Source organism: Brienomyrus brachyistius, chromosome 14 (assembly GCF_023856365.1).
Source record: "Brienomyrus brachyistius isolate T26 chromosome 14, BBRACH_0.4, whole genome shotgun sequence".
NCBI lineage: Eukaryota > Metazoa > Chordata > Actinopteri > Osteoglossiformes > Mormyridae > Brienomyrus > Brienomyrus brachyistius.
This window is the reverse complement of record NC_064546.1, coordinates 22,101,705-22,125,498: the sequence shown is the minus strand read 5'-3', so window position 1 is coordinate 22,125,498 and position 23,794 is coordinate 22,101,705. Positions and strand designations below refer to the sequence as shown.

Below are 23,794 nucleotides of genomic sequence, written 5' to 3'. Positions count from 1 at the left end.
TCGCAAGTTAAATCCAGCCACAGGCATCTTGTTTGATATTTAGATTTGCTTTGTGCAGCAATCATTATGACAGTGTTAGCCGTACGGCTGACACAAGAGGCTGGAAAACTCAAAGAAAAACATACAGGACCCGAGCCAGTGCTCTGCACTGCCCCTCTACAGAATTTAACAAGCAAGAGCGACTAAGCGTTCTGTTTTTATGACCTGACAGACGCGTGGGCCCGGCGGAGTCCAGGCTCATTCCGTAACTCCTCTCTGTAGATTCCGGCAGGATTAAAGTGCCTTGTTTCCCTTTGTAGTCTGACTTAAACTTGCCAGGCTAAATTTCAGGCTCCGCCGCCCGAGTAGCGGTTGCTAAAATGGAGGGTGTCGCGCTGATACTCACAGTATGACCTCTGTTTTCTGTGGTTGCCTGGTCACCGCACTTGCCGAGTCCTTTTCTCTCTTACATGCCTCCTCGACGGTGTCATCCGTGTTCACGTACACCTTCTTCGCAAAGACTTTTTGGCTCTGCGACAGCTTAATGCTCCTGCGCTTGGTCTTGGTGCTCGGCGCCTCCTCCTCTGGGACAGGATTCTGGGTGGTACCCTCCAGGCTCGTAACGGCCGCTTCCTGGTACACATCTCTGTTTGCTCTTCCCTCCCCGGAGGGTTCTGCTGCAGATATGGCTATTGCCGGCTCCTCAATAGCACCTCCTAGTGGGGGCAGGGACAGGGCAGGAGCCTCTGGAGATCCCATCACTCCTGCGGAGACCTTCTTTGCAGCCGCAACTGGCGGGGGGGCCGCAAATGCACCAGAATCCGAGCCAGAAGTCAGGCAGGACTCCGGCCCACTTGAGTAAGGCTCCACCTGGCCCGAAACGGGGTCCGCTGCTTTGCTGAGAGGCTCAGGCAAAGGCGCAGGAAGTTCCGCCTTACTCACCAACTCTTGAGCGCGGTCCGGCAAAGCGGACGACGCGGCTTCCTGGGATTTTAGCTTCCGCCTCCCCGGGATCCTCTTCCCCATTGTCTTGCTGTCTGCCTCCGTCAGGGTGGGATCCGAGCTCAGCAGGTCTGTGGATTTTGACCCGGTCTCATCAGAGCCGGCAATAGTGGGCTTGTCTGGTGCCTTGGTGCGCGCTGGTTCCCCCGCAGTGCCGGGTGCCGCTAGCGCGCCCTTGGGGCTGCCCTTCGTGACGGCCTTCAAGTTCTTCTTCACAGTCGTGCAGACGACGCCCCGGCCCACGTCGGCCGCCTCCCCACTGCAGATGCTGGTCTCCTCCAGGTACACTTGTAACTTCTTGCAGACATTCCCTGCGTCTCCTGCGTCAGTAGGAGCTCCTCCTGGCCTCTCCCTGCTCGTCGTTCGCGTGCCACTGTCACGTGTCGTCACCTCGAGCAGGCTGCTCTGGCTGTCGCTGTCGGCAAAGGGGAGGTCACCCTCGCCCTGGCTGGACAGACTGCCCCCCAGCTCTGCTTGCTCGATGCGCAACTCTGACGCAGAAATGTAGGGGAACTTGGCCTCTAACTGCGGGCTCCCCGTTGGGGTCCTCAGCACCTCCGGATCTGGCGGGGGCGTGGGGGTGTTCTCCGCACCTGGGGGAGCATCCTCGGAGGTCTCGGAGAGGCTCCTGCTGCTCTTGCGCCGGCGGGTGCTGAAGAAGCTGCCAATGCGAGTGAGGACACCAGCCTTCTCCTCCGAGCCCTGCGTGCGAGACATACGACAGGTGGGTCAGCATGGCCCCAGCGACAGTGATGTGGCCCCCCTGCAAGGGCTGGATCAAGGGCTGCGCCACTATTTCCACTTTAACATCACAACCCCAAAGCCCCCCCTTTGAAAATCCTGTAAAAATCACATATTTTAATCCAAATAAATCACATAATATACAAAAACAGACATTTTCAGGACTTATTGACACAGAGATATTTGAAAACCGTTAAGCATGGCATTGTTCCTGCACTATGTTACACTTTCCAACTGTATACCCTCACTACTTTCAAAGTACAACCAATACATATACAACAGTATAAAAACGTAAGTATCAGATCTGACGCAGTTTCCTTCCCTCAGATTATTATACTCACTAAACCACCATCAGTTTCGCGCTCGTTGAAGTCTGCGTTTGGGATGCTGCGTAGATGACAAAAGAGAACAAAGTGTGAGTCGGATCGGGAGCTTGTTCTGGGGACAGTCCCCACCTCCGCCCTCCCTAAGCGCGCTTCCCCGCGTTACGGGCTCCTCCTTCCAGCCTGTGCCACGTTTTCCGAGGCGCAGGGAGGACGAAGTAAGCGTGACACGGAGCGCCGAGAGGCGGGTCCAGCTCGCCGAGCCAGTCCGCCTTCACGCTCCAGTCGCTGCCGTTAAAAATATACTGTAAAGGAGCGCAGCGAACTTTAGTCCGAAGCCGTCAATTACAGCCCTTCGATCGGAATTTGTAACTTATTCATCGGCCATATACGAGACCATTCTGACCAAATTCAAAACATATGAAAGTTACCAGACTGTGCTGCTGCAGATTAAGAGCACACACTGTATGTGTGTGTGTGTGTATGTGTGTATATATATATATATATATACATACATACACACACACACATAATGTTCGCGACTCTTTAGTCACATATATCTAGAACAAGCACAAATAAGTGATAAAACTAAAACGCACAAGACACGCGAAACTGAACAAAGCCTGACCACTAGATGAAGCTGGTATCTTAAATTAGCACATTTATGAAGGCGAAAAAGACCCGAGTGGGCTATCGCCAAACTTGCCTTTCTGCCATGACTGATTCCTTAGGAGCCCGAAAAGCAGGAGAAGTAACTCCGCAGCTCACATGGAGCCGAACGCGTGGCCGCTGCCCAACTGCTGCTTCTTAAAAATCGTTGTCTACCTCGTTGCCATTAAACAAGTCTGAACAGGACTTAAGGAGAGGAAAGGCAAACTGCAGAGCACGGCAATTAAGCCACGAAGTTAGCCCGCTTCCGTGAGGTATCTGCAGGGGCTTCGCATGATAAGGACCCCAGTGGCTCCGACGAGGTGGCGCGCCTGGAGATCAGGCTGTTACCGCCTGCCCGGACGCCTCCATGCACCTATTCGCAAAAATATTCAACAACGCCCAGTTGCTTAAATGCCTGGGGAAGGAGTAATCCTTTGGGAAGGGTGGTTATCCTATTGGGATCGATCTATTTGAAACGAAACCCGCCATGAATGCGAGCCTTGGGTGGAGACGCGGCCCCGGTGCGCCGTCCCCCCCCCCCAACCCCCCCGCGGCTGGTACAGGTACGGGCTTATGCGCAGTCCCGCGTTATTCCTGCGTTACTGATGCACTGAGAGACGCTAGCGGTCCCTTGCTGACTACGGCACCTACTCCCGCATCAAACTTCACACCCCGAAGACTCGTCCATGCCCCTCTGCGTAGCTCATGCTGCTGAAAAATAAACCACTTTTTAAATTTGTTTTGCTGCGAGTGATATAACTGTTCGTCCATGTTGAACATTTCCAAAAGTTATGGCACGCAATAAAAAGCCAGATAAGTCTGGGCAGGTTGTAAACCTAACACACGAGGTAAATGGGTGCCCTACTGTTTCATAGGACAGACTGCGGCCGGTGGATAGTGACTAAAGACATGTTTGCACATAGAACTAACGTGTTTACACGCTTTGATATAAACAAACAATGTCTGTTCACAGTAATCGTGCCCTCTAATAAAACATACGTTTTGTTTAAAGAAAATATCACAACTGGCAAACTTTCCTAGATTGGTTTTGCCTTCTTTTCGACTGCGAAGACGCTCCCCTGAGAAACAGGCTGCTGTGCTCCGTGGCATGCGAGCCGGAGAACGGGCACACGTCAGGCTACATGAAAGCGAGCCCTGCGTGCCTCATTACAAAGAAGGCGACGCACACGAGCACATCAATGGATAGTCTCGATTGATTCGTTGAAGGAATACTTTTTCTTTCATTTGCGGAACCTGTCGTAACTCTGAGCTTGACCTCCTCATCAAAAGCGTAAAGGGATTATTGGCACAAGATGAATTACAGTACTATTTAATTAAATTCCGGTTAGATGCGGTCGAACTTGCCGCCTTAAGTCGTACCCGCAGTTGTACCTAAATCGTTCCAGCTTAAAATTCAGACGCAAACGAATGAGGGACGGCGGCATACTTATATATAGGCACCCGCCTTGAATATAATTTTTCATGGCAAATGAGTTGCTGTTACATTTACTGTCTTTGTCAAGAATATTCACCCAAAGAACAGTATTACTAAAAGGTACAACAGCAGTCCACTGCTAGGGATTTAAATAGAAACCTTTGGGTTAGAAATACGTTACACTGCCCCTGTCAGTACTGTAATGTCACCAGTGGCCCCCTCCTCCTCCCTGCCTCTCACCCCCAGCTCGGAAGAGCCAGTATGGCTGCCAGCCGCTCTGACGCGCTCAGCGCCTTGGAGACGGGCATGAGTAACCAACCCCCACCTCAGGCTCCACCCCCTAACCCAGCCCAAACATCTAAATTGCTCCAAACCAGAACCAGTGCCAAGGGCTGCAGTTTGGATTACAAAACAGCCATTCACTGGATCACCGACGCAGTACGTCGCAGACTGATCGCAGTGCGGGAGCCCGAAGGCAGGCAGCAGCAGACGGGCCAAGTCAGAAGCTTCAGAACCCAGGAGGTGCCTCGGTGCGTGCAGAGCGCTAGGGGGCTCTCATGGCCCCAGGAGTAATGGCAGGCTAATGGATGTAAGAACGGCTATTAAACAGACCTTCTTTTTAATTATGGACTTGTGTCCATCCCATTAGCAAATTCTCTCCGACGCCCTTGAATAGTATGATGGCCCAGCTTGTGTAATGAGCAGAGGCTGGGCAGCCTCCTTCCCTTGCTGCCTTTCTCGTGTTCCTCCCCGCAGGGACGGTGAAACAGGCTGACCCGCCCTGCAGCCTTGGTAACCTCCCGCAGTAGCTCTGGTTCTGGTATCCAGGACAGGGGTGGAGGGAGCCCAAAGTGAGCCTCCATCCTGTTTAAAAGGAAGGGGGTTGGTTATGGCAGTACGCCTGGCACCAGCCTCAGGAATCCGGTCTGGGGAAGGTCTTCACTTCCCCTTCCAACAAGCCGACGAGGCCCTGCTTTCGGCTGCCTTCTTAGACATATTTGGCACTCAGCATTACAGACACATCAATATATAATTTTTTCCCACCTACCATTTTTTGCCACACTAAATAACTGAAGTAAATATTCCACAAAGTTACTCCAGGAAAAAAATGCAGACCTGCTTCCAAGACTACCCTCTTCTGGGTATGGTGTGAACTACACCCTCCACGGAGAAATCTGCAGAAGAGTTAACTGGTGGACAAATGGGCCACAGACACCAGTTTACAGCACCTCTAAATGTCCGGTATGGGCTTGTTTGCTCTCTTTCTCAGCACGACATTGCCAGCAGGGCTCTGCTTCCACGGCCTGAAACCCAACCCCAGCTGAAGCAAAGGACACCAGCGTAACCCGACGCCATACCTGAGCCAGACAAAGGCAGCGAGACTCGAGCCGGGCGACTGAGGCGGGGGGTGGGGGGGCAGGCTGTCCGTAGCAACCTGGACCGGGCGACAGGTGACGCCCCATAGCTGCAGCCAGGACTACGTTTGTTCTTTTTGGGGCCCAACTGAAAACATCACTTCGTGTCTGGCAAAGTCAATGCAGTGTGTATACAAACCTGTATACCTGTATCTGGACGGTATGACAGCTCAGCCCACGGCATTATTATTATTATCATCATTATTATTGGGGAGACAGTGTGACAGTAGCCCACTGGGCTCAGCTCAGCTCATCATCATCAGCGAGGCCTCGTGCTCAGATGGTCCGCTGCTCTTCACTCACCTTCCTGGACCTTCTGCTGGGGGAGCCGGGGCTGGAGGGGGACATGTCGAAGTTGAACATGGAGCTGGCCTCAGACCGGACAGCCGAGCCCACGTCTGTCTGGATGCTGTACTCCGTCATCATGCTCACCTGGTCGAAGGACCTGTGGGGGGGGGGGGGGGAGGCGGCACACAGCAATGTCTGTGACGTGGACAGTGATCCTTTCAACAAACAAATGTATTTTTGTGTAGCGCGTTTTCCAAAGATGGGCATTTCAGGCCCAGAAGCGACGAACCCAGACCATGATTTGGTTTCTACTCGCTGGTGAGTTACTCTGTGACTGTGACTCTTCATGCTCAGCTGGTTGGTAGAAACAAAATCCTGGTTTGTATTTGTAGCTATCGGACCTGAAATGCCCAACACTGGCGTTTTCACAACATTACATCGTCTAAAAACACTTAACAGCATCCTTGTCCAAAACCCCCAGTGAGTAAACCAGAGGCGACAGTGGCAAGGAAAAATTCCCTAGAAGGAAGAAACCTTGGGAGGGACCAAACTCAAAGGGGGAGCCCATCCTCCAGGGGGCAGCAGAGGAAGCCCTAACCCTAACCAGACCCAAAGGGGGAGCCCATCCTCCAGGGGGCAGCAGAGGAAGCCCTAACCCTAACCAGACCCAAAGGGGGAGCCCATCCTGCAGGGGGCAGCAGAGGAAGCCCTAACCCTAACCAGACCCAAAGGCGGAGCCCATCCTGCAGGGGGCGGCAGAGGAAGCCCTAACTCTAACTAGACTCAATGGGGGGGGATTCTCCTGGGGCCACCAGGGAAAGTCAAATCCGCAGGCTCCCCCTCCTCCTGTGGCCTGGGGGGAGCAGGCTCCCGAATTCCCAGACCCACACGCAGGGGTAACTGCCATAACCCCCGTGTTGCACCCCCATGCAGTTCCCTTTCTCCACCATTAAATGATCTACAGTTGAAGAGCAGTTGCTTAATTAAATGTATGTTTTGAAATCATTGAACACTAACAATGTTGCTGAAAAGTGACGAGCCCATTAACTGAGACGCCTGTTAGATCCTGAGCTGTGTATAGGGCTGCCAGGTCCAGGCGCTGTGCTCAGTCCCCCAGGCTGTGTGCCGTTCCTGCGTGCAAGCTGATTGGACCTGGCCTCTCTGCTAATGAATGCCAGCTGCTGCAGTGGCTCAGCCCATCAGCCTCAGGTGGGGGGGGGGAGGCAGATGGCCCACTGCCTTGTTACCACAACCTCCATTTTGATTCACTGAGGCTGAAAAGACTGCCCTCACATGGGGGGGGGGTACTTCCCTGTTCCCTGTAATGTTTTTCTGAATTCCACTCCAAAGAGGCAACGCTACTTCCCCTCTGAGTCATTGACAGTAAAGAGAAATTCTGCTTCATGCCCAAACCCAGCCCTGACTGGCCAGTTCGTGGAGACGCGGGCACGCCCTCCGCTGATCGCGGAGACCATAAACCACGCGGTGGAGTAACTTATTCTAAAGGGAAATACCGCCCTCTAATGGCCCCTTTCTTAACACATCACGGGAACGGTTGTCTGTTTTATTTATAAATCACTGTCAGTACTGGTAACCGACCGGTTAATGACCGGACAATCTGAATAGCTTTAAACTTTTAAAGACTCATTTGCCTTCCCTACACAAAGCGCAAAATACGCAACGGGATTTCTTTGTAGTTAGTCTAGCTAATGAATTCATTAGGCTACACGGTGACATTGATTGAACGGACGACTGAAATCACGTAACACGTTAAGTATATAAACATAAACTTCATTTTAAACGTACTGATGCTACGTAACACTTTTTTTTACTCAACTACAATCATCACGAAAACAATTTACATCGAAATTAAAAGTAGTTCGTTTAATACCACAAGCCCAATCGAGCCGAAAGAGTTTAGATGGATAGAACAGCAGCATAAACGGCTAGTTGGCTGTGCGTGAAATGAATTCACCTGTAACCAATGATAATTAGGCTGGGACAGCAGCAGGGGGGGTAGACCGGCACTAGTCATACTCGCATCCACCACATGAGGGCGTACGTGGTCTATTTTATTCCTGTATGTTGACATGGGTGCCCACGTACTGAATTCTTTAGTACAGGGTTCCCCACGGCCCTCATTCTCATGTTAAATGTACATCCTATTGACGAGAGTCAATAGGATGAATGATAAATGAAATGTCTATTTCAGCTGCTGCTTAACTCGCTTCCTGAACGAAAAAAAGACCAGAGGTCTGGATGTGTCATCGTTGCTGCACAGACAAACACACGCCGGAGGGGGGGGCCGCAGTGGGCTTCGGGCAGCGTGACCATGCAGGCTCCCATGCTGATGGCTGTGCTGTGCAGGGCGACCCGACCCCAGTGCTCAGGTGGACGGAGCAGCGTAAAGCAGCAGGAGAGCGCAGGAGTGACTGAACTGTAAACCACAGACCCCTTCCTGAGCACATTCACATTTTTATTTAGTTGGCAGATGCTCTTACCCAGAGGTAAAGAGCAAACACTTGCAGCATATTGTAAAGGCAGTTGGCAACATCATTGGTGCATCTCTCCCCTCAGCCCGATCCACTGGACTGCGTGACATTGCCACATCCACCACACGACAAACCACCTCAGGGATGAGAGCCTTCTGAGAGTGCATTCGCAGGAGCCGAACCAGCAACCTTCCGATTGCCAGTACAGATCCCCAGCTTCAGAGCCACCACTCTTATCCAGAGCAACATATAACTGAGAAAGCATGATCAGCCACTCTGTGGAGCACCTGGGGTTTAAGGTTCATTCTGTTAACTCTGGGATCCGAACTGGCGACCTTCTGACCACAGGCACAGAATTCTAACCTGCTGAGCCCCCGCAATCCCACTGCCAAAAATATCTTCAGTAAGCTGCCTGAACCTCTACCACCCCATTGCTCTGACCCCCCCTGCCATGAAGTGCTTCGCGTGACTCGTCATGGTCCCTATCGTGCAACCTTCCACCCACACCGGACCCACTACAATTTGCATATTGGCCTAACGGTTGGACTGAGGAAGCCACATCTGCTGCCCCTCCCTATCTCACCTAAACAAGGGAGACAGTTGCGTTACAATGCTGTTCATAGACTTTAGTTCAGCATTCAACACCATCATCCCCAAAGTCAGTACATGAAACTGAGCGAGCTGGGACTGAACACCTCTCTCTGCAACTGGTTACTGGACTTTCTGTCAGAGAAGCCTCAGTCTGTCTGTACCTGCGACAACATTTCCAGAACAATCAGACTGAGCACAGGAGCTCCTCAGGGCTGCATTCTCAGTCCACTATTGTTCACACTGCTGACCCACTACTGCACTGCCACACGGCTCTAACCACATCATCAAGTTTGCAGATGACACGACTATGGTGGGGCTCATCAGACACAACGATGAGTCAGCATACAGGGATGAGGACCAGCAGCAATGAAAACAACCTGTCACTGAACGAGGACAAAGAGATGATCGTCGGCTTCAGGAAATCCTGCTCCACCCACGTCCACACACCATTCAGATGACCTCACCTGGACCATCATCACTTCCTAAGGTGACTGAAGCGGGCCAGCACCCCCCCCCCCCCATCCTCACCGTGTTCTACAGCGGCACCATAAAGAGTGTCCTGGCCAGTCGCATCTCCATTTGGTTCGGCAGTACCGGTGCTGCTGACCAGAAAAGCCTGCAGCATATTGTAAAGGCAGTCGGCAACATCACTGGTGCATCTCTCCCCTCAGCCCGATCCACTGGACTGCATGACAGCTTATTCCCACGCGCAGCATCAGGGCCCGATCCACCGGACTGCATGACAGCTTATTCCCACGCGCAGCATCAGGGCCCGATCCACCGGACTGCGCGACAGCTTATTCCCACGCGCCGCATCAGGGCCCGATCCACCGGACTGCGCGACAGCTTATTCCCACGCGCAGCATCAGGGCCCAATCCACCGGACTGCGCGACAGCTTATTCCCACGTGCAGCATCAGGGCCCGATCCACCGGACTGCGCGACAGCTTATTCCCACGTGCAGCATCAGGGCCCGATCCACCGGACTGCGCGACAGCTTATTCCCACGTGCAGCATCAGGGCCCGATCCACCGGACTGCGCGACAGCTTATTCCTACGCGCCGCATCAGGGCCCGATCCACCGGACTGCGCGACAGCTTATTCCCACGCGCAGCATCAGGGCCCGATCCACCGGACTGCGCGACAGCTTATTCCCACATTTTTGCTACAAGCCATCAGACTCCTAAACACACTGCCTGCCCAACCTCTACCTCACACACACACCCAGACTGCCAACTGACCCACTCCAGGCACTGCAGCCCTGCATTTTACACATCATAGGTTCTGTGATGCACTCGCTGCTGAATGTCTATTCCTGACAGATTGTTCACACAACATACTCAAATCAAACGCTCATGCTGATCTTGTGCACTTTTAAATACATTCCATAATTGTGACTGCTTGACTGATGCAATACTTGCACATTACTGTGCATGTTTGCACATATCTTATTATTTTCCTTCATGACCTGTCTACTTAGGTTTGAATCTACAGATCATGTTCTTTAGTGTTTTCGCTTGTTGTTCTGTGTAAAACTGGAGCTACATCGGCTCGTCTCTCTGTACAGCAGAGATGACAATAAAGTTGAGATTGACCTTTGACCTGACTCACACACCACCTCCCAGTGTGTGGGGTTTGAGCGCTTGGTTAAAATTGAATTCTCTTGAATAGTTTGGTCATTATTTGCCTCGAATTTTAGTTACAGAGGTTCAGTTTCATTAAACGTTGGTCATAGGGCCCCTGATGAAGAAGCCCAGGACAGAGGTAGACCAGGGCCCTGGCTCCCTTAGGGCGAAGGCGGCAGCTGGACAGGAGCCTCCTTGACCTCAAAGCTCTGACTAAATCTGTCTGGATGTTGGGAAATAACTTCGGTATTGCCAGGCTGTGTCCTGAAGCGCGGTTCTCATTCTGGCAGACGACCTTAAACTCAGACAAGCTCATCATCTCAAGCCTGTTTTCACACAGCCTTCATTAAATGCAGTACCGCGATCTGCAGTCGATTACAGCACTCCTCTCATGACACCAGCGCTGCACTCATTAAAAAAGGGCTCAGTTCAGTTTGACTTCAGTTCAGTCGTTTCTAAGCTGCACCTTTGCCAGCTCAGTTGCCCCAATGTGCTTAATGAAGATTTAGGTTTAGCCAAAGCATCACGAGCCAATTAGAAAAAGGCAGAACATTAAAACTCCTGTAGCAATTACAGGGAGTTACAGGATGGGGGGGGCAGCACCCCCATCAGCCTCTGCAGCTATTTACAGAACCCGCTGCTGCAGAAACCGGAACAATGAGGCTGCGTCCACAGCCAGGCGGCCCATGCTTCATGCTCCTGTGGATCCCTGCTTTGTTGCACCCCCTGCCCTGCCCCTCCCGACTTTGTTACCTGCCACCTCTGTACCAATCACCCCCTTACCAGTCACCTCACCTGCCCCCTCGGCCCCCCATCCCATTACGTGGCACCTCACCCCCTCCCCCCAGTAAATGTTCTGCTTGACTCCCCAGTAGCTACAGAAACAGTTAAAAGTCGCCTTCGTCATGCACCAAATATGCTCATATGCCCCTGCGCTTTTTCTCAGAAAGTCCTGCCAGAACAGAGCCTCCCCACGCAGCCCAATGCGCCCAGGGAGCGGGACGCGTCACGCAGGCTTGTTTGCGGTGATTCCTGCATGCATGCGGACGGCCACGCCTTGCATTTAATGCACAATCACCTTGCTGGAAAGGAGGAGTTCAGGGGTTCAGAAGCAGCCTTTGGGGGACAGAAGCTGGAAGGTGAGTTGCGCTCCCCCCCCCTGCCACTGATAAACACTTCATTTACTTTCATCACTCCTGCCCCACAGGCTGTGTGTGTGGGGGGAGGATCTACACTCTTGTGGTTGCAGGTCTGTATTTGCCAGTTTCTTGTTTACTGCCTGTTGCTATGGTGATGCCACCAGGCACGCCACACGATGAAGCAAAGCATTGTTCTTAGATATCAGGTAACTGCTGGGAAAAGGGTCTGAGACCAGAAAGACCCCAAATTCCCCCCTTAGCCAATCTGCTTGGAATCCCTCTGTAAATGCACAGCTCCCTTGGTAAACAAAGGGCTCCAAAACAGTGAGAGATCATCTTACCTGCATCTTACTGAATATGCGTTTGACTTTTTTGGGGGGGGGGGGGGGGGGTTCATTGTCTATCCTGCTACCTTGTGGTTTGGCAGATTTATCAGGTTTGTTGATGTAGAGTCAGAAATAAAGTGATACACAGACACACACTCACACACACACACAGACACACACTCACACACACACACAGACAGACACACACACACACACCACCAGAGGGGCGTGGCGCCTCCTGCAAATAGCGCAGCACCAGTAACTCCAGCGTTTGTGTATTTTGGCAAAACAGAAGCAATTTGTTGAAAAGACAAAGGGAGGCTCAAACGGCTCAGATGTAAGGTTTCCTCACAGGGCAACATGTTCCTCTATGAGGCTGAAGAGCATGAAACACAGAGGGCAGGATTACAGAGGCACACACACACACACACACACACACACACATATACACACATATACACACATATATACACACACACACACACACACACACACAGACACACACACACATAGCTACATACAGACACACGGACATACACACACACACACACATAGCTACATACAGACACACGGACACACACACACACACACACACACACACACACACACACAGCTTGCTGTCCCGTGGCTGGAAGTAAAATAAAAAGGAACACAGATGGGTTTAAGACCCAGGGGCTGGAGTGGTGTACAGGAAGCTGCCTGTCAGTCCCCTCACATAAACAAACTCGGTTCATTTCATCAAAAGATGGAGATCGGGGCACCTGAAGGGGTGTGTCATCGCAAGGCGATATAGGAGGCAAACACCGCAGGCCAACGACAAGCTGCCCCGGGACATACGGGCCGACCGCAGGCTGCCCCGGGACATGCGGGCCGACCGCAGGCTGCACCGGGACATGCGGGCCGACCGCAGGCCGCCCCGGGACATGCGGGCCGACCGCAGGCCGCACCGGGACATGCGGGCCGACCGCAGGCCGCACCGGGACATGCGGGCCGACCGCAGGCCGCACCGGGACATGCGGGCCGACCGCAGGCCGCCCCGGGACATGCGGGCCGACCGCAGGCCGCACCGGGACATGCGGGCCGACCGCAGGCCGCACCGGGACATGCGGGCCGACCGCAGGCCGCACCGGGACATGCGGGCCGACCGCAGGCTGCACCGGGACATATGGGCCACACGACTTGGGCCGCTGTGGGTTCCAGGCTGCAGGGCGAAGGGCTGGGAAGGAGCCCCCTGCTGCCAGTCCGTCTTTGGGATAAGGGGGGAAAGAACAGAGTGAGTCATAGCATACAGAGTAACATTTACGCGGAAAACGGGGGCTGGCCACGCATGCGGCTCCCCCCGAGTCGTCCATGAGCCCCGGGGCTGTGTGGGGCAACGGAAACGTACTCTGTGTGCATCTCCAGTCGCCCGAATAAAGAGGCACTGTACACTGTACACTGTGTGAAAGCTCACACTGTTTTGTAATTAGCTAAGCTATAAATAACTAAATAATCTGAGCCAATTACAGCAGCTCCTTACTGGTCACATGACCATAAATCAATTCCATAAACCCCAGTGATCTTTCCATTGTGCCCCCAGAGTAAGGAGTTCAGACACACCCTGAAAACACACAGGCCTCCAGCCTTAGGGCCGCGCAGGAGCTGCTGCCGACCTGGACGCCGTACAGACGCTCTTGCGCAAGACAGCTGCTGCTTTTGTTAGAGTTTCTTAACCCACACAGCCAGGGGTGGGGGGGCTTGAACCCTCCCCGCACGGTGCCTTAACCGTCACAAGTACACTACCAGACAAATGTTTCTGCACACGCTGACATTTTCTACATTTGCATGCTATTCACTTAACCTTCACTAAAAACACACTCAATATTCTTTACTAACAAATGAATTTACAGTATGTTCACCATTCGAGTAGCTTTATTAGCAAGAGAGATTCACCAAAGCAACGTCCACTGCTCTGTTTCTTGGGATGAAACAGTAACCTAGTGCCTTTAAAGTTAAAGGACAGCCTAAACCTGACTATGTCATCACCACAGAACCAGTTAACAGGATGTCAGACATGCACTGTTACATACTCTTTCCATGTTATAAATGAAACTTGTTTTATTTGACTTACATTTTCATTTATAGTTATTGACTCAACTTTCCACTGCTTAACAAGGATAAAAAATCTGCACTTTATGAAACAAATGGAAAGGTAGTTAAAAACCATGTGGTTTGCAAAACCTTTCGACTGGTTGTGTATCTCGGAAGGCAGTCGGTCGGATCGGGATCTGAAGCCATTAGCGCTGTGCGCACAGAGGCTTCGGAATGGCGTGACAAGCGAGAATGCATCCGTTAGCGTGGTGCGAGACGGTGCAGCGAGCCTCTGCATTGGGAAAGCCCGCGAGGAAGGCAGCCCAGGTGAACACCGGGGTCAGACAGCACATTCCGGCAAATTCCTACGAAGAGCAGAATGGATGAGACTATGACACTGATGGGATTCCTGTCTAATGAGCCCCACTGTCAGGAAGGGGCTGAATGCATCATGTCTGCTTGTCCGGAGCAGAGATAAGAGCCTCACACTGAACTGCACACACGATCGGCTCGGCTACATTCCCCCGCCAACGGTGGTGTTTATAAAACGAAGGGCGTAATCCTGTGTTATTGCCAGGCTCCTTTATCACACGTAAACTAACACAGAGAAGTGCAAACAGGAACCTGTGTCCGCACCTTTTCATTAGCAAACCGCCAGGACTGAGATGTCTACTGAATGAAAGAGCGTTTAACCCGAGATGAAGCTAATTAAAATTCTAACAAGCCACGTCCACCTAGGAGTGAGACCCCCCCCCCCCCCCCCCCGCTGCAGCTCGGCCTGCAGACGATGCGTCAGCTGACCGGTGACGCGTCTCTGATTGGCTGAAAACGGAGGCATGGAATCCCTGTTCACAGCTGTGTGCTGATTTGTTATCCAAAATATGAATGGTTTTCAGTTTCACACCGAAGGAATGAGGTGCAGAAAAAAGGGGGGTTTAAAGGTCAAACAGCAGTGTCCGTTCTGCTACACTAGCACACATCTCATGATGTGACCAGAAACTTCCATAAACCATACACTGTGGAACAACCACTCCCAGCCATACTTCTGTAACCACAGCTGGCTCTGCTATATGACAGGCTCTCCATATCCGCCGGTTCAGCATCCACAAGATTCAACCAAACACGGATCGAAAGAAATCCAGAAGATTCCTGAAAGCAAAGCTTGAGTTTGCTGCACAGCAAGCACCATGCTGGATCCACATGAATTAACTGACGTGTAGTTTTTGATGCTGGTGAGTGTTAACACAGTGTGTCTGTGTGTGTGTGTGTGTGTGTGAGAGAGAGAGACAGAGATAATCGATTTGTTTTCTCTCTAATTATATTTTCTACATGTCCTGCTATGGCTGAGTCTCTACTGCACTACAGACTATGGGAGGATGTGCAGGTTCTATGTAAAACGTTATATAAGGAATTTGAGCATCTGCAGATTTTGGAATCCGTGGGGGAACCAATCCCCCGTGGATACAGGAGGCCGATTCTACTGCTATCTTATGATTTATTTATAAAAAAAACCAAACCTAAAACACGATGGAAATCAGCACTGCCTGCAAGGGGCATACTCTGTTTGGGCCCCCTCCCTACCATTCGCACTTTCACTGTGTTTCGGCATTGGGAACTAGGCCCTCCTGCACATCTGACTGACAATCACCCCTGCCAGCCAGATAACTCAGGCGTAGAGAAGGCCCGCCTCTCCACAGGTCAGAGGACCAATCGCCTTTCCCCTCGAATAACTTGTTGGATTTTAGGTAGTCTGAGTAGTTTGGTACATGAACAAAAGATAAAGTCCATTCAGCTCAGGCTACCTTAAATCCATCAAGTTATCTGGCTAAGCAAGAAACCCTGCTTCGTGAATCAGACCCCTGGTCATTCCTGCTTTGTTAAAGACAGACAGGCACAAATATGGCATTACAGCTTAAAGGGTGTAGGATCCAAACCCAGGAGCCCAAACTGCCCCAATGAGATCTCCAGCTCCATAAATGGGTTAAAGTGCAATATTATTTAGATAAAAAATAAATCAGGTATTTGGGTGAGGAGACCAAGAGACTGACTGCAGATAAGCCTGACCAAGCACGCCAATATAACACGAAAACATTAATCATCAGTGCTGCCTGCCTCAGACTCACACTTGCAGATGAGGTGCATTTTTGACAAATGAGAAATGAAGGAAGAGGCAATCACCCAAAGGCCACGGGCTACAGGCCGCTGTCGGGATCCTGCGGATCTGTCAACACACTAACGGCAACCGAATTCCTGAATTTTATGGGTGCAGAGAACAAGGCATTTCACTGTGAGAATTTCATCAGTGCCCCACAGCCCTCCTGCACCTCTGACAGGGGGGAGGATTCTCACCCGACACAGCCCACGCAGCCTGACTACAAACAGGCAAAACAAAGCCAGCTTGGCGATCATATTTCACAGATTCACAGCACTGGCGGCGTCCTGAGATAATAAAGACGGATATGTAGGCCTATGAATATTATAGCATATTATCACCGTTGCACTGCATGAATATGAACAGCGGTTTTGTATCGCACACGTGCAGCCTGGACACCCGAACCCTCGGAGGTAATTTAACACGGCCACTGTTAAGTCGGGACGGTCGGCGGCGAGGCACGTGAGCAGACGTATGCAAACAAACAGCTCAAGGCTGTCAGCGGCGTGACAAATAATGAGACCCAACCTGCCAAACTGGACGCAGACAATGACAATTAACATTTAAACTGGTGCAGTATTTTAACTGGGAACTATTGCTATATATAAACAAATCGCCATTAACTTTGGTCATTAATAGAATGGAGGGTGGTGGCGCAGAAGTAGTGCTACCGTTTCAATCGGAGGGTTGCAGGTTCGTGCTCCTTGAGCAAGACACTAAACCCCCGATTACTCCCGATGAGCAGGTTGACGCCTTGCCCTGCAGCCTCCGCCACCGGTGTGTGAATTTGAATTTATGGGTGAAGTGCTTTCAGTGCTAGTAGGAGTAGAAAATACGCTATATGCAAGAAATCCATTTACCAACGGCGAGTTCCTAGTAATGTAATGCATGAAATTATTTCAGTGCCAGGATTCCGTATCGTTTTTAAGTTCAGCGTCTGTGAGAATAAATCGGGCGTTTCACTTGCACTTTCAGGAACCGGAGGAGCAGAAACAGTACCGGGAGCGCAAGGTCGTCCGCCCTCCGCCCTACAGAGCGCGTCGGCATGCGCTGTTGCGACTTGCACGGCTTAAAACTTCGCAAGAAGCCACTCAGGCTTGCAGCTCTAGGGTACAGCAGCTGCTCCCAGGAGGGATGCGAGCAGCCCGAGTCCAAGCACGCACGCCGGGGAAGGTCTCCTGGGAGCCCCTCATCCATCTTCTTCCTCCTGCGCCGCCCAGTAGATGAAACGGAGCGAGTTTAAACTCGCCGAACCGGGCTCACGTACGACACCAGACAGGTTCACAGCCCGGGGCGAGAAAGCGCCCTACCTCACGGGGCAGGCGGCCACCTGATAAAACTCACCGTATAAAAAAATAAACTGAGAAGTGGCTAATTAGCACTAATTATCCAAATCCAATTAAAGAATTAGCGTTATTTGTGACCACGGGAATTGGTACGATGAGAGTGTTGCCTTTTACTGGCAAACACACACTCCCGTTACCGCGCCGCGCAGAACTAACCGCTCGCTCAAAACCCGGTTAAGCGACTTAAGCAGCATCGCAGGTTAATGAAGAGGCCCGGTCGCAGGCCGGCGGGGTCACTTGCTGTCTCAGAGCGCAGGAATAGCTCGGGTGCGACGGGTGATGTGAAACAGAACAATGACACCGAAACACGGCATTAACCCGCCCCCAGCCCGCGGCAGGGCTTCAGCGACTCACTCACGGAAGCGCACCTACAGCCTAAACGGGCTCCACACTTCTTCCCCTTTCTCTTCGTTGTAACTCTAAGCTGTGCACGTCATATGACAGGCTCAGCAGCCGAAAGTGCGTTTTACTATTTTTTTTATCAAACACATTTATCCAAAACTGTTGCAAAAATCCTTGGAATAGTCAGGATTAATGGCCCAGCAGTGACATCACTCTGCCAAGCCAGGATTTCAACCGATAACCTTCCCATCACAAGCACCTTATGCTAACCCGTTAGACCACATACAACCCCAGAAATAACCACCGAGTCGCCTGAAGATCGCGATAACGTAAAATGGCATAAACGTCTCTGTCGTGAGGGGGATTACACCTTGGGGGGATACCCCTGCACGCCCCAGATTCCCGTCATTTAGAAATATGCTGCCACTAGACACCAGCACGGCAAAGCCACCAGGCGGGAACGCTGTCATCGCTGTGCCCCAACCCTGTAAATCTGTAGGGTTTGCAAACCCCAACGGTTTTGAAGTCGCAAATTTTAGGTTTACAATGGAATAATACTGATCTGCCGTAAGATTTCTTGCGTGAGCGTCAGAGTCTGAAAGCGTGAGTGTCACGCCAGATGCGCGAGAGTCGGTAGCCCCTTCCAGGGGGTGGGGGGAACAGGTAGGGTCACTACGACGTCAGCCAAAGCGATCCCTGCCGCAGGTTATCCCGACGGAGATGGCAGGGGAACGGCGTGATTCTGCTCGCTGCCCGCCACCTCCGGACTGAAGGAGAATCAAAAGCTGACTGGCAGCAGGAACCGGGAAAAGGTCCTGTCAGTCTATCAGTAACCATACGGCTATAATATCACTAATATACAAACCATACAATGAAACAACAAGAGCAGTAAACGGTGTTATAAATATTACAAATATTACATTTATAATATTACATTAACTGCAAAAACACTAATATTATAAAACATGATTTCATGGATAACATGTACTATTACTGATGATGATGATGATGATGATGATGATAATAATAGTAATAAAAGACCTACATTTTATTACTTATGGTGTCAGTGTCCTCGGATTCCGTGAATATGAACGGATCGCTATGCGGTTTTCCCCGTCGCGAAGTTCTTCTCTTGATCCAGGACTTAAACTTCGCTTTCTTTCTTTGGGTCGGACTTGTCAGTCCCATATCCCGCAACTCCGGACTGTCGGGTCCCGCGTCCCAGGACCACGTCGCGCCCGCATGGTCTCCATTCTGCGTTCCAGGGACGGGAGCATTTGACTCCTCTGCCTTAATTTCTTTTTCTATGGATTTTGTTTTGAAGAAGAGTTTCTTGATCGATCCGGACTTGCTCATGCTGTCGAGTTCAGCTCGCTGTTTCAGATGGATAGAGGAGCGGTCAAAGTGCGTAGCGAGTCAGACTTCAGGTTTAAGATTCTGATTCGGAGTCACTGATCGGTCCTAATGCGATCCATTCGGCGGTGTGGAGATGCACAGGTGCCCCGTCCCTCTTCCCAAAGTCCGACTTAAATCCGATTACAGGAACTCGCCCAAGCAGCCCGATTCATGGGAAAGGCGAGGCTGCCGCCTCGCACGTCAGGAGTATTGCACTTCTACGTTTACTTCGGGGCAGGGGCGGGTTTGTCGTTCCTGGGGCCCAGCTCAGACAGTCACTTGGGGGTAGTGGACGCCCAGTGTAGTGACCGTTTGTGGCCAACAGGGGAGCCCCAAATCTCGGGGACCCCAGCCTCAGTAAACACCACCTAATCATCCATTCCCATAGCAAAGCACGTCATTGTTCAGTTAGAAATCGCACAGGCAGCACTGTAAACATTATCCAAAAAGTGGAGAGGCAGCTTTAAGGGGCGCCGATGGCTGCACAGAACCCTCATATTTGTAATAATATGCCCGTCAGGTGGACGCCAATCAGTCCGTGACTGGCACGTGCCTGTGGGAACCCACTTGCCAATTTCTGACGCACCTTTAGTGATTTAGTTCTGGCAGTGGTTCAGTATTTTTGCATTTTAACTCATTAACAAAATGTTAGTGACATGTACCATTTCAGGTGTAATAATTTCTGAGTCGTTCCACAGTTGCAGAAGGCGGGGTGAGTTAATTTGGGGGTGGCGGAATCGAGCGGCGTGTGCGGTCAGATGGCGGCGTCCTAGGGTAGTGGGTATAGATTTAATCGGCCACAGCGAGCGAGATTGCAGTATGTACCCTGCAGTTTCCCGGCATGCCACGCATGCCACCCCGGACAGCCCGTGGGAACGCAGATGGATGGACAGGCTGCACGTAAAGACATTTTATTCTTTAGCATATCGAATCATCTTGTCTGACAAGGTCTTACATGGAACACATATAAACTTAGTAACCTTGTCAAAGCGGTTTGGGAAGAATTAAGCAAATGAATAACGTCATAAATACAGCACATGCAAATAAATAGTTCCTTAGGTGCTCATTAGGGTAATTTCCGTAGATGACAATGAAAATGAAAATAAGCTTACAGTAAAGAGTAACTGCCTTGAACATGTAGGTTTACAGAAAGTTTAGACAGAACCTTGAGCAAATGAAGTTGTTTGAAGGGTAGGAACACAAGAGGGAGCCGGTGTAAAATACTGAATTAGGCTAATATGACTTTCTTATTTTAACTACAGTATTATAATCGATTACGCACAAATGATGTTATATTATTTTACAAACCTCGGCAAACACTTTTATTGATGGTCTGGACTGAAGGAGGAAGTCTGGACTTTTCTTTTGTCAGACTGGAAATACCAGTAAGACCAATTCTGAGGAGCTGATCAGAAACATCCATAACTGAGCGGCAGAAGGTGCCGCTGTCCTTTTAACAAAAGGTTATATGTTCAAATGAAAACTAGATGCTGTCAGCATAACAACGATGTATTGTCTGGATGGTCCCATCAATTCAATTCAATTCAATTTTATTTGTATAGTGCATTTTCACAATATTTACAGTGTCTCAAAGAATTGTACATTATCCCTGTCCATAACCCCAGTGAGTAAGCCAGAGGCGACAGTGGCAAGGAAAAACTCCCTAGAAGAAAGAAACCTTGGGAGGAACCAAACTCAAAGGGGGAGCCCATCCTCCAGAGGGCAGCAGAGGAAGCCCTAACCCTAACCAGACTCAAAGGGGCAGCCCATCCTCCAGGGGGCAGCAGAGGAAGCCCTAACCCTAACCAGACCCAAAGGGGGAGCCCATCCTCCAGGGGGCAGCAGAGGAAGCCCTAATCCTAACCAGACCCAAAGGGGGAGCCCATCCTCCAGGGGGCAGCAGAGGAAGCCCTAACCCTAACCAGACTCAAAGGGGGAGCCCATTGTCCAGGGGGTGGTAGAGGAAGTCAAATGAGCAAAATAGCAATGTTCCAATTCAAAACGGGGGGCAGGCAGGTGCTGGTTCTGCTTCTCATGGCAGGATGATGTGGTACAGCAGCAGGGCAGACAGGAGAGACGCCACAGGCATCGGTCCCTCAGCCCTCCCTAATCCCTAGTCCTCCCACCCACCCTTACCTCCATCTCTAGCCCCCCAAACTAGGCTTATCTGATTTTTTTATACTGTCATACCAATCTGCGCTACATTTCCCAAAAGCTCCTATTACAACTTACATTTCAGATTAATTGCAACTATGCTATTGTGAGATGCAGCCTAGGTCCAGCGCCACAGTTTCATCGTATTTTGCAGTTAATATTGTTGAAATAAAGACCTGTTATTTATCTGACTAAATATGTAAAAAGTAAAATAAGAATTTCATGGAAGGTCCTTGAGGTACCTGCTTCTTCACAGCGCTGTAGGCCGAGCAGCTCCCCCACACCTCCATGTTGTGCTGGTTGCCTCACTTGTACGTTGCATTAGACGCAAACTCCTGCTAAATAAAGCAAAAGTAAATGTAAATGCAGGTAAGGAACAAAAAAAACGAAACAAAAAGGCCACACAGAGAGAAAACTCTCACAAAGAGAATGTACAAGACTGAGGGTGCACATGCTCAGACCTCACAGCTGGCCGAGCTGCGGGCTGAGCTGCATTCAGCACTGAAAGCTGATGGCCCCCTGCCTGTTACATCTACAGCGACGACATATGTTGCATTCTGCTCACTAACCAGGTGAGTTACCTGACACTTCAAAGGCGCCTGTGCCTTTGCTTAGCTGAGGATCACATGACCAAGCTGCAGTGTTTTCTGACAATCCACGTCTTTATTTCTGGCTAGAATCATATTCCAGGCACTGAAATCCCTCAGCTCCAGCCCACAAAGAATGCGACGGAGACATGGTGGCTGGTGTGTCATCAGCAGGTCAGGGATCTGTGTCCTGGAGGTTGTTGGTTCATATCCCACAGCTGGAAGAGAAATCATATCACCGCTGGGCCCTTCAGCTTGACGCAGCATGTACCGTTGGACCTAACATAAAAACTGTGTGTCATATTTTACCAGTCATTTCTTCCAGCCATTTTTAGAAGCTGAAAGTTAACTGTATAGCAAACAATGTCATGCATATTTGACATTGCATGCATGGCACAGAGTGGTGTCGAGGGCTTTTCTCTGATGGCTTCCAGCCACGGGGAAGCACCATGATGGAGAGTCACACTGCCATGCTGAGGTCTCCAGTTAATCAAGCTCGATAGAGAGAAGCTGAGATTTGATCACGCTTATTTGAGAATGACTGGTGGCAGTCTGTCACACCCGGCCAGATTCCTCACTGCGGACTCCACAGTGTGCCAGGACCAAAAATAAATGGAGTACTTAAACTTAAATATGACCACAAAAGCACTGCAATGCAAATGTATCTTAAAAGCAGACTTTGGGGTCTGACGGACTCACGCGGTAATGTAAGGTTAGCTATGGATATGCGCCATTCGACCTCTGGGGGTAGCTGAGGTACCGTTGCCATGTTTGAAGTTATTGCAATATTTAAGACTTTACAATTAATTATAGGCCCATAGCCAAAATCTACTATGATCCACTAATAGTCAAATAAGTTGGTGGTGAGATGTGCCGACAGACATACAGCAGTACCGACAAAACACTTGCTTTTGCTCAATATTGTCTCAGTGAAACAGAAAGTATTTCCATACAGCAGAAGATGAATGTATTTCCGAGGTCAGTTATTTTTCGTAGGCATACTGGATGACTTAGTAATGGAGCTATCATTAAAATGACAAAGCTAGTTACGTTTTGGTTCCTGTGGCCGAGTAAAGATCTTTTAGTGCGGTGGTCTGAACCCCGCAGACTTTCGCGATCCTATCTGCTGTTTCCAGCTCTTGGTGCAGGAGAGTTACTCGCCTGTTAGGAGGGTGAGGTTGAGCGCGTCCTTCAGACAGAGGACGGGGCAGCAGTGCCTGCCTTTTGTTCATGCTCTTCCTAGGGCTCCAGCATAGTGTTTGATCCGCATAAGTAACTTTAATGACTTAGTTGGGAGGAGCTGCTTGGGGGTCGCGTCCTGAGACAGGCTAAGTGGAGATTTTACGTCCTGTTTAAATGTTTGTGTGTCTGTCTTTCTCTCCTCATGATTTGTACATTTTTCTTTAAGGTTGGGTGCTCTGCCAGTGGTCCCCCAGTGTCACCTCACTGGCTGGGGGTGGCCTGGCCCCCATCCTCTTGGAGTGCTTTAAGTGATATTGAGTGCTGTGCCACTGCGTATGGAGTTGCAACGTTAATGGTGGATGTAGGTGTTTAGTTTGTAGTGCTGTGTCTGTGGATTGTGGGGTGGTAGCCGTGCTCAGTGGGGAGAGTTGTCCTTTGAGGGGAACATCTAGCTTTAAGTGCTCAGTTTTAATAAACTTTATTAATATTAATAAAAGTATGCCTTTGTGACACCTGTTAGTGGTGAAAAGTCCCTTGCCCCTGATGCCAGACGATACCCG

The 23,794-nt window shown here is 50.6% G+C and overlaps 1 protein-coding gene across 2 annotated transcripts in view; it reads right to left on the bottom strand.

Moving 5' to 3' along the window:
• crybg1a (crystallin beta-gamma domain containing 1a) overlaps positions 1-19,530 on the bottom strand; it is a 36,542-nt gene extending 17,012 nt beyond the window's left edge. Inside the window, exons 1-3 of one of the 2 annotated variants that reach the window (XM_048975619.1) lie at positions 18,962-19,530; positions 5,850-5,991; positions 386-1,683 (exon numbers count right to left, since the gene is read on the bottom strand). In XM_048975619.1, coding sequence (XP_048831576.1) covers positions 386-1,683; positions 5,850-5,991; positions 18,962-19,272 — 1,751 coding nt within the window. In that variant the 5' untranslated portion in view covers positions 19,273-19,530. Of the gene's footprint in view, positions 1-385; positions 1,684-2,063; positions 2,110-2,751; positions 3,186-5,849; positions 5,992-18,961 lie in introns of those variants that run through there. The other variant, XM_048975620.1, reaches the window with a different exon arrangement.
• Between the last annotated feature and the right edge of the window lie 4,264 nt (positions 19,531-23,794).